The 14,527-nt window shown below is 36.1% G+C and overlaps 1 protein-coding gene across 4 annotated transcripts in view; it reads right to left on the reverse strand.

Moving 5' to 3' along the window:
- GRIA2 (glutamate ionotropic receptor AMPA type subunit 2) overlaps window positions 1-14,527 on the reverse strand; it is a 180,855-nt gene that overhangs the window by 30,690 nt on the left and 135,638 nt on the right. For all 4 annotated transcript variants that reach the window (XR_006273114.1, XM_043487600.1, XM_043487607.1 and 1 more), the window contains exons 10-12: window positions 14,026-14,232; window positions 13,166-13,536; window positions 8,466-8,664 (exon numbers count right to left, since the gene is read on the reverse strand). Coding sequence is in view for 3 of the 4 variants with exons in the window: in XM_043487600.1 (XP_043343535.1) it covers window positions 8,466-8,664; window positions 13,166-13,536; window positions 14,026-14,232 (777 nt within the window). In the remaining variant the exon portion in view is untranslated. The remainder of the gene's footprint in view (window positions 1-8,465; window positions 8,665-13,165; window positions 13,537-14,025; window positions 14,233-14,527) is intronic.

The following is a 14,527-nucleotide window of genomic DNA, read 5'->3' on the forward strand; positions in this document are numbered from 1 at the left end:
AACACAAGTGGTAAGTGGGAAAAAATGTAACTATAATGAAAAAGAACTTAATGTGGTTCTATAGGAAGCTGCCATAATGGTTCAAATATTTTTATTTATAAATATATTTCAATCAACGTTTTATATATAAACATAAGTGTGTCTTATGCTAGGGAAGGAATTAAACACAGGCCGCAACCTTTAAAATGATAAAGTGTTATAATTACTTTGTATTTGTAATTATTATATAGTAAAGAAAACTTTCAAACCAGTCCTTTCACTCAGGTAAGGCACATCTGCATAACACTACCTATTTATCTATCATTTGTACTATTTGTGAACTATGTGAAAGGTCTACAATGCTGGGTAACAATAATATATGTTTATGGATTATTATCAGACAAAATTGATCTTCTGAGAGTGGCATAATTAACTTAATTGAATACAAAGGGGATACCTTTATTTTAACAATATTTTAAAATCTGTTCATTGCGACACCAGCATAATTAAAGGAGACCACTTACTCAGAAACACACTGTCCTTCATCCTCCCAGAGGAAATAAACAGACTGCAGTGTGGGGATTTAGGATAGGCATGAAGTATTTCCTCTCTGCAAGTGAATACTTTTGTTTCATGGATTGACAGGCCTATGATTGGTTTATTTATCAAGCCATTGTCTATCCTCCACATCTAAGTTTCTGTAGGAACATAATGCACATAGTTCTTACAGAATCCTCCTCTACACACCCTCATCTAAATCAAGATCTGTCCTCTTTTATTGAAAGAAGAAATTATCAAAATGTGAAAGTCTAAAAATAGTGGTTTCTAATTGAAAGTCTAATTCTTTCGTAATTATAGGTGTGTTACAGTGGTGCTAAAATTAGGGAGGATTGACAGCTCCAAAATAACTCAGACTTTATCATTCACTCTGTACAAGAGTGCATATGGGTTCCAGGCACAGAGAACTCTGGAAAAGTAAGATGTAGGGTCTATTTCCTCACATCTCTTGTTGATTACAAGACTGCCCTCTATTTACTCTCTCTAGTTACAAAAAGCAAATATTTCATTCAAGCTTGTTTCACTGAAAGAACATATAGATTTTTAAGTTAGAAAATTTGCAGCTTAAATTGGAATTCTAAATATAAGGCACACAAACTGACTTCATTAAAGCAATACTAATATAATCCAAAGTTATTAAATTATGTAACTGAAATATGAAAATATTTTAGATTTAAACTGAGCATTTGTCATCACCTTATGACAACAAAACAGATTCTTATAAATGAGATGAAATAGTCACCTTTTAATTTGATATAAGATGCTTTCATCCCTTCAAAGACATATCTTTAGTTGATATTGAGACTGAAGACTGTAATTCTGAATTCTGTTTTAAAACTGGCCTTTTTAAATGATCTTAAATAAGGTATTTTCCATCTTTTAGCTACTCATATATCTTTAAACTTTAGACAAAAACCTAACTTTTCAAATCAACTTCTCTAGTGGCTAAATTCAGAGCTCTTGCTGTGACAAGAAACAAAAGTTGACTTGATAAACACTGAGATAGTAGAAAATTTAAAATAATATAAATAATAAACCCCACTTCATAAACAGCATTACAAAGAAAGAGCTATCACTAAAGCCAAATTAAGTCATATAAGGAAACATAAAATAACTATTAGAATCTTAAATACCAACAACTGAGACAAGTTTTCTTCCACGTATAATCAGCTGTCTCAGGCATGAAAGTAAGTACAGTGGAAGCCAGTAAGCACAAAAAGCAAGCCTGTGTCTTCAGCGTGGGCCATGCCCATTCCATCTGCATCCTCGCTCCTGGCAGCCTGGGTGCCATGATGGTCACTCTCCCAGCTTTCTGCCTGTCCTACACCCGGTTTACAGGAGCCCCAAATGCCCCTAAACATAAAGGGCAGTTGAGAGAGAGGATGTCCCAGGTGTGTGATGAATGTTAATTTTAGGAATGCATGGAGTGTGGTGTGCCTGCAAGGGGAAATTTCCTTTGTAACACCTTCCATCTTAAGCTTAGAAATTTGACCAGACTACTGCTAATACATTGTAGCATAACCTAGCAATTAAAGGGGTAAAAAATGTCAAGGAAAACAACTACATTTTGCCCTTATAATGTCTACAAATTACCTTCATCTCATTCAATGCATTTGGAGTTACACTCTATAAACAGAATTCTTTTTTAAATGGGATCTGCAGTCAACCTTCATATCCAAATGCAACAAACTCCATGAGAAAAGGTATGAGATGTAATGGGTACTGCTATAAAGACAGACCATACCTGAAAATATCTTTAGAGTCAGAAGCAAAATGAAGACTATTCTCACTATGGTCACCATGGTACCCAATTACCCAACACTAATTCAGTTATGGGCTTCCCTGGCAGCTAAGAATCCACCTGCAATGCCTGGGACCAGGGTGTGATCCCTGGGTTGGAAAGATCTCCTGGAGCAGGGATCACTCATGAATTAGCAGCACCTTTTAATTTAACCCACATTTTTAAGAAACATACAATTTGTCTGTACAGTCAAAGCTATCGAGAGAGTCAATTCCTAGTCAATTCCTAGTCAACTGATAAGAAGTCCAGGATCCTTGAGGAGGATATAGGGGTCTGGAATTCTCAAGGAGGAGGAAAGGACAAACTTTTTTTTCTACATTCCTTAATAAGGATTATATAACAATAATGTATCCTGCTTGAGTACAGTTTCTCCTTCTTGAAAACCTTACGACTAATACTATATTCTTAAAATGTATATTATGGGAGTGGGTCTGGTAAGATCTTTCTATTAGTTCTAATCCTGTCATCTTAAAATGTAAATTGTGGGAGTGGGTCTGGTAAGATCTTTACAACCTTGAGACATTCTTTTGATTTATTGTAATAACCAATTGAAAAAGTATATAACTCCCTTTACTGAGACTAGTGAGGGGGGCACTCTCCATCCCCTTCTGATGTCTCTGTCAGAAGCTTTCTCTGTCCCTTTTTCACTTGAATAAAACTCTACTACACAAAAGCTCTTGAATGATCAAGCCTGGTCCCTGGTCCCGAAGCTAAATCCTTTTCAGAGATCACAAATCAGCCATTGTTCACCATAAGCTATCACTATGGCCTTTCCAGTAGTCATGTATAGATGTAACAACTGGACCATAAGGAAGGCTGAACACAAAAGAACTGATGCTTTTGAATTGTGATACTGGAGAACACTCTTGAGAATCCCTTGGACAGTGAGATCAAACCAGCCAATCTTAAGGGAAATCAACCCTGAATACTCATTGGAAGGACTGACGGTGAAGCTAAAGCTCCAATAATTTGGCCCCCCAATGCAAATAGCCCACTCATCAGAAAATACCATGATGCTGGGAAAGATTGAAGGCAAGAGGAAAAGAGGGAAGCAGAGGATGAGATGGTTGGATGACATCATGGATTCAAGGGACATGAACTTGGGCAAACTCAGGGAGATGATGAGGGACAGGGAGGCCTGGTGTGCTACGGTCCATGGGGTTGCAAAGAGTTGAACATGACTTAGTGACTGAACAACCACAACATATTCTGTGCACTGCTTTCTCAAATGACAACCACACCCTGTTTTCATGGAAGATGTTTAACATGGCAGGCTCATGTTCATTTGGGTGATGTGTGCTATTCTTTTAGCCTCCCTTTACTGCTACAAACAGGCTAGTGTGGCTTTTAAGTACTTTTGAGCCCATGCCCCTCCTTCTCAAGATAAGGAGAAGCTGACTACTAATGCATTATGCACTGAGACCTAGTCACCTTGATTCATCACAGCTCCTTCCGCAGGTATATGGAGAAGAACTGTGAGGCACTGATTGCATTTCTACCAATATAATCCTCCAACTTGACATAAACAAACACAGAGGGGATTGAAATAGAGCATGAAAGCAGTGAAATCCAGAGACTTTTCTCCACAAGGAAAAACAGTGTACAGGAAGAATGCTTCAGGAGTAAAAGACTTCAGCATGCACGTTACCTGCTAGAGTTTGGTCAAATCCTCACATTTAGTTTAATAATGTGCAACATGCAAACAAAAATGATCACTCTGACTAGTAGACAGAAATACTGTGAGATTCAGAGACAATGCATAAGACTATGCCTTGGGAAGCTATAGTAATAAAAGTTATCAGGTTGTCTAGAACTACGGACAGAGAATCATAACATTGTACAGGAAGCAGTGATCAAGACCATCCCCAAGAAAAAGAAATGTAAAAAGGCAAAATGGTTGTCTGAGGAGGCCTTACAAAGAGCTGAGAAAAGAAGAGAAGTGAAAGGGAAAGGAAAAAAAGGAAAGATATACCCATCTGAATGCAGAACTTCAAAGAATAGCAAGAAGAGATAAGAAAGCCTTCCTAAGTGAACAATGCAAAGAAATAGAGGAAAACAATAGAATGGGAAAGATCAGAGATATTTTCAAGAAAATTAGAGATACCAAGGAAACATTTCATGCAAAGACGGGCACAATAAAGGGCAAAAATTGTATGGACCTAACAAAAGCAGAAGATAGTAAGAAGAGGTGGCAAGAATACACAGAAGAACCATATGAAAAATATCTTAATGACCCACATAACCATAAAGGTGTGATCACTCACCTAGAGCCAAACATCCTGGAGTGCAAATCAAGTGGGTCTTGGGAAGCATCTCTATGAACAAAGCTAGTGGAGGTGACAGAATTCCAGCTGAGCTATTTCAAATCCTAAAAGATGATGTTGTGAAAGTGCTACAGTCAATATGCCACCAAATTTGGAAAACTCAGCAGTAGTCACAGGACTGGAAAAGGATAGTTTTCATTCCACTCCCGAAGAAAGGCAATGTCAAAGAATATACAAACTTCTGCACAAGTAATGCTCAAAATTCTCCAAGTTAGGCTTCAACAGTATGTGAGCCAAGAACTTCCAGATGTTCAAGCTGTGTTGAGAAAAGGCAGAGGAACCAGAGATCAAATTGCCAACAGCCACTGGATCATAGAAAAAGCAAGGGAATTCCAGAAAAACATCTACTTCTTCTTCATTGACTACTATAAAACCTTTGAGTGTGTGGATCACAACAAACTGTGGAAAATTCTTCAAGAGATGGGAATACCAGCCCACATTACCTGCCTAATGAGAAACCTGTATGCAGGTCAAGAAACAATAATTAGAAATGGACATGGAACAGCAGACTTGTTCCAAATTGGGAAAGGAGTACGTCAAGGCTGTATATTGTCAGCCTGCTTATTTAACTTCTGCGCAGAGTACATCATGTGAAATGCTGGGCTGGGTGAAGCACAGCTGGAATCAAGATTGCTGGTAGAAACAGCAATAACCTCAGATACGCAGATGACAACATCTTTATGGCAGAAAGTAAAGAGGAACTGAAGAACCTCTTGATGAAAATGAAAGAGGAAAGTCAAAAAGCTAGCTTAAAACTCAAGATTCAAAAAACAAAGATAATGGCATTTGGTCCCATCACTTCATGACAAATAGATGGGGAAACAATGGAAACAGTGACAAACTTTATATTCTTGGCCTCCAAAATCACTATAGATATTGACTGCAGCCATGAAATTAAAAGACGCTTGCTTCTTGAAAGAAATGCTATGACAAACCTAGACACCATATTAAAGCAGAGACATTAGCTTGCCAACAAAAGTCTGTCTAGTCAAAGCTATGGTTATTCCAGTAGTCGTATGTTGATGTGAGAGTTGGGCCATAAAGAAGGCTGAGTCCCGAAGAAATGATGCTTTTGAACTGTGGTGTTGGAGAAGACTCTTGAGAGTCCTTTGGCCTGCAAAGAGATATAACCAGTCAAACCTAAAGGAAATCAATCCTGAATATTCATTGGAAGGACTGTGCTGAAGGTGAAGCTCCAATACTTTGGCCACCTGATGTGAAGAGCTGACTCATTAGAAAAGACCCTGATGTTGGGAAAGATTGAAGGCAGGAGGAGAAGGGTACAACAGAGGACAAGATGGTTGGATGGCATCACCGACTCAATGGACATGAATTTGAGCAAACTTTGGGAGGTGAAGGACAGGGAAACCTTGTGTGCTGTAGTCCATGGTGTTGCAGAGTCAGACGTGACGGAGGGACTGAACAAAACAATAAGATAATCAACATCACTTCTCTATTACTCCAGAGAAAGTAAGCTCCACAAACTTACGTAGGCAAACAACACACTGCAGATATGTCGGGGTTGTTTGTGTGTGCGTGTGTGTGTGTGTACTGCACGTGGGAACCACAATATCTGTGGAGTTACTGAGCTGAAACACAAGAGTTGAAGTATCCTTTGCCCAGAGTTATCTAGCCTTTTCATCCTGTCTCCTGGGAAATTTACATATTCTAATCCTGAAATCTTGGCCATGTGCTGAATACGGTATATGTTTCTATGGTTGAGTTAAGGTATACTGAAAAGCTCTCAGATTCTGAAGGTGCAGTTATTGAGAATAGCTGGTCCCAAACAAGCTAATGAGAGTAACTCTCAACAGACAGTGTCTGGAAACAAGGTTATTTTAATCAACATAAGTAGCAGTAAGTAAACCATGATATAACAAGCCCCTTCATAGATCTCATTTACTTAGAGAGGGAGGAATACCAATATAATATATCAATAAAATAAAAGCAAGCCATATTGGGATACAAATAACATTTATATGTTCCAAAATATACTGAGAATCATGCAATATTCTAATTTATTTAATAGCGCCATTGTCATAATCAGGCGAGAGCACATTATGTTAAGCACTACAATATACACACATCGCAACTATTTTCGGCAGTAGAAGTAAACTGTCAGCAGCAAAACTGCACTGCAACATTCACAGGTAACATTAAAGTGAAAGTAAAGTTGCTTACAAAAGGACCACAGTCTTGGCTTACACTGCAGTGCCTAGAGGAAGTGCCAACGTCCTGCTGCCCCACTCACATCCAAATTACTACCTGTTGTCAGCAGTCTGACAGAACCGCCTTTTCTCCTATCACATCTGGAGCACAACTGATGTTATTTGGAAAAGACGCCAATGGTAATCCAGGATGAGACAGTCCTCAAACCGCAATGTACTACTTCAGCTGGAAGTTGAAAGCCCTAATCTTCACTCAGTCTCAGATACATTCAAAGATACTTGTGGATTATTACAGATCATCATATGACATCTATTTGGCTTAATGCCAAAGTTTATCTGCTTTATTTCAACATTTTAATAGAATGAGCTCTTACAGAGAGATAAGAGTATAAAAGAAGTGAAGTCGATTAATTGTGTCTGATTCTTTGCGACCCCATGGACTGTAGCCCACCAGGCTCCTCCATCCATGGAATTTTCTAGGCAAGAGTACTGGAGTGGGTTGCCATTTCTTTCTCCAGGGGATCTTCCCAACTCAGGGATCAAACTCGGGTCTCCCACATTGTGGGCAGACGCTTTACCCTCTGAGCCACCAGAGAATCCCATTAAGAGTATAAGGAAAGAAAATTATACCATCAGCCTATTGGACTGGTTCCTTCAGACGGAGAACATAGGGCCACAGATGTTTTAAAAGCTAAAATACATTTAATAGGCACATAATCATTATTCCCACTTTAAAAATTAGGAGGTTGAAAGCCGTTGTTAGCCTTTTCTTGGAAGCTTTAACAGAAAACTCAGAATTTCCACACATGAAGATAATCTGTTTCCTGACACAGAATTAACATAACTGATTTGACGGTCAGTTCTCAACTGTAAATTGTGTAAGATAATTGACAGTCAAGCTTATTTAACATAAAGCAAACTATAACACCATTTTCTTTTAAAAATAATCATTTAATTTTAACTAGACCTTGTTTCAATTTTGTCCCAAAAGGAAAATTAATTTTTATAAAAACTAGATTTCTTTACAACATAGTGTTTTTCTCCAAAAGAGTCAGAAATCAAAAAAAGGTAGATAGTGCCAAATATAGGGATAGGGAGGGTAGGGAGCACAGAGGACTAGAGATAAGGTTAAGAACAGAAATAGAAAACAAACTTATGGTTACCATAGGGTAAGGTGGAGAGGAGGGATAAATTGGGATTTGGGGATTAATAGATATATATTACTATATGTAAATTTGATAAACAACAAGAACCTACTGTATGGCACAGGGAACTCCTCTCTATTATTCTATAATTACCTAAACGGGAAAAGAATTTGAAAAAGAATAGAATGTAAATGCATGGCTGATTCAAGAAAAAATTAAAAAAATAAAGAAAGAAAAAGAATAGATACATGTATATGTATAACTGAATCAATTTGCTATATACCTGAAACTAACACAACATGTAAATCAACTATACTCCAATATAAAATAAAAATGAAAAAAAGAGGAACAAAAATAGAATTAGAGACAGAGATGGAAGTAACTTTCACATAGCACCTTTGTATAGACCATGAGAGAGCAAGGAGGCACAGAGTTTAGGCTGGTTCAATTGTAAGACCAAAACAAGAACTTATGAAGCAGAATCTCTTACCCTGAAAAATTCCTTGGTGGAGCCAGAGTCTAATGTCCCATAAGCAATTTCTGTTTGCTTAGAAAGATCCTCGGCACTTTCGATGGGAGACACCATCCTCTCTACAGTCAGGAAGGCAGCTAGGTTAGCCGTGTAGGAGGAGATTATGATCAGGGTAAAGAACCACCACACTCCTCCAACAATGCGCCCAGACAGGGATCTGATAACAAGTACGAAATGGATTTGTAAAGTGAAATGAACGACCTTGTAAAGAAACAAGTTAGCAGTATTATGCAAATGTTGATTTATAGGGAAATATTTGACTTCATATTTTTCAATATATCAGCTAGTTCATGAAACTTGAAATTATTAAACCTTCTGGGCAAGGATTACAGATTCACTAGATCTGATGAGCTATCCAGAGGCAAAACTTTAGATTCCTGAAATTCTTTCACAGTTATCATGGCTACATGTGTGATCTTGTAACAAGCAATTTCTAGAAATGTGCGAATAATCTATCCAATGCTTATAATATTTTATCCACTCACGATATAACCAAACAAAGAAGAGAATCTAGGATCAACAGCAAAACTCGGAAAAATGTTGACAAACAAAATCAAGTATCAAAAATAAAAGTATGCACCATAGATATGGCTTTAAACACCAAAGAAACCCTCCACTTAATCCATCCAATGAAGTTTCAAAACCTTCAAAAAAGGTCCAAAATTTCATTAGGATTTTGTATGTGCAGAAACATAGATGTTAGAAATATAGAACAGGATATAAATGGAAAAAATGATACTACAGAGTATGACACAAAATATAATTCTTAACAAATAAAAATCTGATGCTTCAGGCATGAACTGTGATATCCCTGTTCCTTTGTGTCTCCTGCTTAAGGAAAAAAGAAAACTGAAGGAAAACAAATCAGACATTTAAACGTTTGCCAAAATATAAAGTTCTAGTTTGAAAAATAATAAAAATAAAATTATTTCTGTGACCATAAATTCCTACATAAAATAGTTTTCAAAAGCTTGATCTACTTTAAACCCTATATAGGTAAGTATAGATATGTAGGTATAGAAATAGATAAGTATAGCTATGTAGATATAGAAGTAGATATATAAGGTTTTATTTGGTAAGATTTAGTGGGGTTCCACATATAAAGGTATTTGAGTAATATTAAAAAAACAATATTTTTTCTCTTTTGTTAATAACTCTATTATGTCTAACAATAAATCCTTCTATAGTGAAGAGGTAACACTTCTAAAACTTTAAATTATGAAAATGTGCCAATTTATGACCTAAACTAAATTTCCTCACAATTAATAATAAGAAATACACCTTTTGATGAAACACAGATACTATATCAATTATCAGGTAACATCTGTATAATAAACTACGCGAGAAGTGAAGAAAAGCAGTGAAACTAAAAGTAAAGATTTTTTAAATAAAAACATCTGCTGCTAAAATAAAAGAGAAAAAGAAACTGCACAGTCAATGAAAAATAAAAACAATATGATGAAGAGCCTTTACCAGTATCTTAGAGATGCAAAAAATTAAATATAATAGAATGGAAAAAGTTAATTCTCACATATTCTGAAAAGGATATTAAGTACATTTTAGATTTGGAGAAACTCTATGTAGACAAAGTCACTCTCAAAATATTCACTATTTATTCCATCACAACAGAATGTATAATTGTCATCTCATGTACCTTGTATTTAAGAGGGCAGATTCAGTCGAAGCCCTTAAAACAAAATGGATCTCATTGCCTTGGACAGTATACATTGCAGGTTTATTTGCAATATATTTTAGAATCATTTTTATAAATCATTCTGTTTCAATTGTAAGATAAACACAAGTTAAAGACATAATGTTGCTCCCTAATCCAGTATTTATGTCAGACTTAACTAAATATGCTCATTTTTTGAAGTATGCAAGATAACCCCCAAAGCTTATATAACTTGTGCATCATTCAAAACAAAAAATTATTGAGCAATTAATTATTTACTTGTAAGTGTTTTCCAAGGATGAACTAATGCTTCGGAATGAGTTTCTGAGAAATTTTAAGTAGAGGAGCAAATTAAACATTATGTTTTATGGTGACAGATAAAAATGGTTTCTCTTACTAAAAACAAAGCTTTCATCTCTCAGTGTCTGCACTAAAGCAGCACATATATATACATATTCTATCATTTTCCTAATCTCTATTAAATAATTAGTTTAACAATGAAATATTTTAATCATTTGAATCACTTAAGGATATTGCGGGAGAAAACAGAAGTAAGCCAGAGAATAAGAGTTAACTTTGCACCATTTTGCCCTCATAATTCTATGGTTGTAGTCTTCACAAAACTATAGTTATACTCTAAACCTAATTTCAGGCAATGACCAATTCACTTCATGTAATCATTCTAGATTAAAATTTCAATGTGTTCTATTCATATAAATAAAATAGTTCTTTACCATATTTTATTGAGAAAAAGATGATAAATTATCTTTAAAAATATTTAAAGAGCATATGTAAAGTGATCTGTGCATTTCATGCATTACTATTAATATTATTTTAGATATTAAGCTGCTCTATCCTTTCCTAGAATTATCATCATTGCATTCTAAGACATGATAGCTTAGTTCCTTTAAAAAATTCTTAAATTTTCCAATATTAGTCAGCATGTTCAATTATCAAATGCACATATAACCATGAATTGAAAGGTGCATATACTGAAAAATTTTAATAAAGTGAATTCTCCTTGCATATATATGTATATGTCTATACATATATATCCCATGGCAAATAAAACATAACAAGGAAAAATATGTTATCTAAAATTGATATATCTTACCAGGAAATAAAAATTATTACATGTGAAAGTGTAGTGAGTCGTGATTCATGAATGAAACCATAAGCAAATAAAAATGGTCATATTTTAGGGAGCAGGCTTTGTGAAAAATTTGAATGTCAATATGTCACGGTGGACCCTGGAAAAACACAGATGGTTAAATGTGGCTTGTACTCCAGCCCCTATGTGTAAACGTGTTTTCTGCTCCTTGACAAGCACTGGACACCCAAAAGAGTGACCTTCAGGGACCTGATACATGAGGAGCAAGGCAAACAAAGCTGAGCGTTCATCGATCGGAACCTAGGTCAGTGTGTCCTACATCATAATGAAACTTCATACGCTTCTCCTGCTTATTCACCAGGCAGAGGATAGTTTGTGGAACTCTAGGATAATTGCCTTATATCTCAGGGCTATGGTAACATCAAACTTCAGTAACCTTCTTTCCAAAGATGAATCATTTCTTTATTACTTATGAACCAGAATGTTCTCTGAGATTCCAATCTGGTTAGTATTTTTCTTTTTCATCATTAGAAACTTCTCTTCATGTCTTTAATGTAAATCAGATCAACTAAATATAGAGACAGAACTATGAATCTTGTTTTATCAGAGATCATCATAATCATAAATATCTGATATATGATAATTATTTTCATATATTACGTGTGAAAATTATGTCTCTCTCTATATATGCAGTGCAAATACCCTTGGTTTGGTTTTAATATAGCGCAGTTCCATAGAGAGGCCACAGAAAACTTGATGGAATTAAGAGTTTTCAGATTCACAAAGCTCATAAAGACATTCCATACTATTGGAAAAGTAAGTTATTGATGCTTTCTGCAAACGTGATTTATTTCTTTTACCTCCCTGGGGGAATAAACAAAAAGACTGTAAAAGATACAAAATGTTTTCTGAGCTTCACATATAGCTTTCTGAAGTTAATTATTCTTAGCCCCCAAATGCTCAAAAACTAACAGTAATGGAATAGCATTTAAAAAGCCACTGCCTCTACTAGTTATTAAGATATCCCATAGAATCAAAGGGGGATAATTAAACCCAAATTAAAATGTGCCTGTAGATCAATAATCATTTAGGCTTTAAATGTGAAATTAATCACATCAGGAAAAGTACCTCTAAAGAACCAGACATGGCTATTATTCTGACTTATGTATGTAACATGCACAAAGGCAATGTGATACATTTATTCTATTTAGGCATTATAGGGCAGGAATTAAAATATCATATAACTGGAGGTGTATGAATTTATTCCATCCTGTGTGCATTACTATTTAATATGGCACAAATATTTGTAATGAATCAGTCATCATCATCCCAACTATTTATTCTAGATACTCGGAAAATATTTTATCATGCATTCTTTTCAACTCAGCAACCTAACCTTTAAAATACAAATTTTGTAAATATTTCTCCCATATCATTTCCATGAGCTAATAACAACAAGAACAAAAAGATGGGATGTGTGAAATGAAGTTTTGTCGCTTTTTAGTTAGTAAGTAATGTTGCCCATTTTCCCAAATACAGGTCTGTGGATCAACACACAGATGGCTGTAAAATGAGAATATGCAGCAAAAACACGGTACCCCTCCAAGAAGGCATGGAATGATCGGAACCTTATGCATTTTATAGCCTCTCCATGGTGTGTACAATTTCACAAGGGAAATACAGGACCAACATTCAAAGAACGTTGCTCAAATATTTCACAGGCTTACGCCGATGGTAAAAGTCTGTCCTTAAGAGTCTTACACTGCTTGGACAGACAGCCGGCAGCTGCTAACTTCTTTACAGTGAATTCATAAACACCATGAATGTCCACTCGAGACCTAAAATGCACAAAGTTGAAGCAGGCGAGTAACCAACCTTGGCGAAATATCGCATCCTTGCTGCATAAAGGCACCCAAGGAAAACCAGAGACTATTAAAAATCCCAAATTCATTAGTTGATTCACTACTTTGTGTTTCTCTTCCATCTTCAAATTCCTCAGTGTGCCACTCGTAGGGGCTAAATCTGCTGACCAGGAATAAAACTACACTGACCCCAATGTAGGCAAAAACAATGCACATCCAGATCTCATAGGCTAAAGGATCAAGAAATGAAAACACTCCTGGTTTGGACTTCTGAGGCTTCTTGATCATGATAGAGATCCCGAGGCTCATAAAGGGCTTTGAGAAATCGATCACCTCCTCTCTCACAAGGGTGATGGTTAACGGAGCGATTGCAATATCAGCTTTCTGCAAGGGAAACAAAGGACAGTAACAGAACCAGGACTCCCGGTCAGGAAGGAATTGTAGTTATGCTATTGAATAAATGGGTAGGACAGGAAATCAGGATACGGGAATGAATATTTCCCTGGTGGAATCCCAGGAAATAATAAACAGAAGAAAAGCAATTTGTTCCCCAAATACACCTCCTTTTCAGTAAATACAGAGAACACCCGTCTGGCTTGATTATGAGAACTACATCTGTATCCATGCCTTTGCGATCTTTGAAAAATGCATATGGCCCATAGGCTTCAAGACAAATGAAGCCTGTCTCCATCTGTATGTTTGCTTCTGACTTCATCCTTCATCTTCAAATGTTTACAAGGAAACAAGACAGCATTCCTAGCGTAATGTGGGAAACCAACAACCTCAGACGTTGGTACTTTGCAAGGAAGGCAAGCATTCCCTCAACAAGAGTTCAAATGGAACGGTTTTATCTGTAAGAAGAGTGGTACTTACCCCATATACAAGTTCTCCAACCATCCCATTCCAAATTTTCGTGTCTGCATCCCTGGCCCCATACTTGCCATCCCCAACAATGGTCAACTTGTATTTGAACCCACAATGTTTGGCGATTTCTGCAGCCAAGTCAACACAATAGCCCTCATATCGCTCATTGCCTTCAAGCATCTCATGATTTTTCTTCATCATAACATAGGGGGATTCCTATACAGAAAGAAAGTGCTTTAGGTGATCAAAACAGCTGTATTAATTCTCTACTCTCACTGATTCAAATCTTCTTGTTTAATTATTTTTAATTATTACCTGTTAGCTAGAGACATTGTAGAATACAGATAGTGGAAAATATGAGGAAAAATTAATAACAACATTTCTGAACAAAGGTCCTCATATATCTCTCATTTTATTTCATTTGTATTTCATTAATATGGCTTGTGCCTGGCCATACCAAGTAAATAAGAGACTAAAAAGTTAGTATATTCCCATGTCATGTTTGTAATTC

The sequence above is a fragment of the Cervus canadensis genome, chromosome 1, assembly GCF_019320065.1.
Source record: "Cervus canadensis isolate Bull #8, Minnesota chromosome 1, ASM1932006v1, whole genome shotgun sequence".
Classification (NCBI taxonomy): domain Eukaryota; kingdom Metazoa; phylum Chordata; class Mammalia; order Artiodactyla; family Cervidae; genus Cervus; species Cervus canadensis.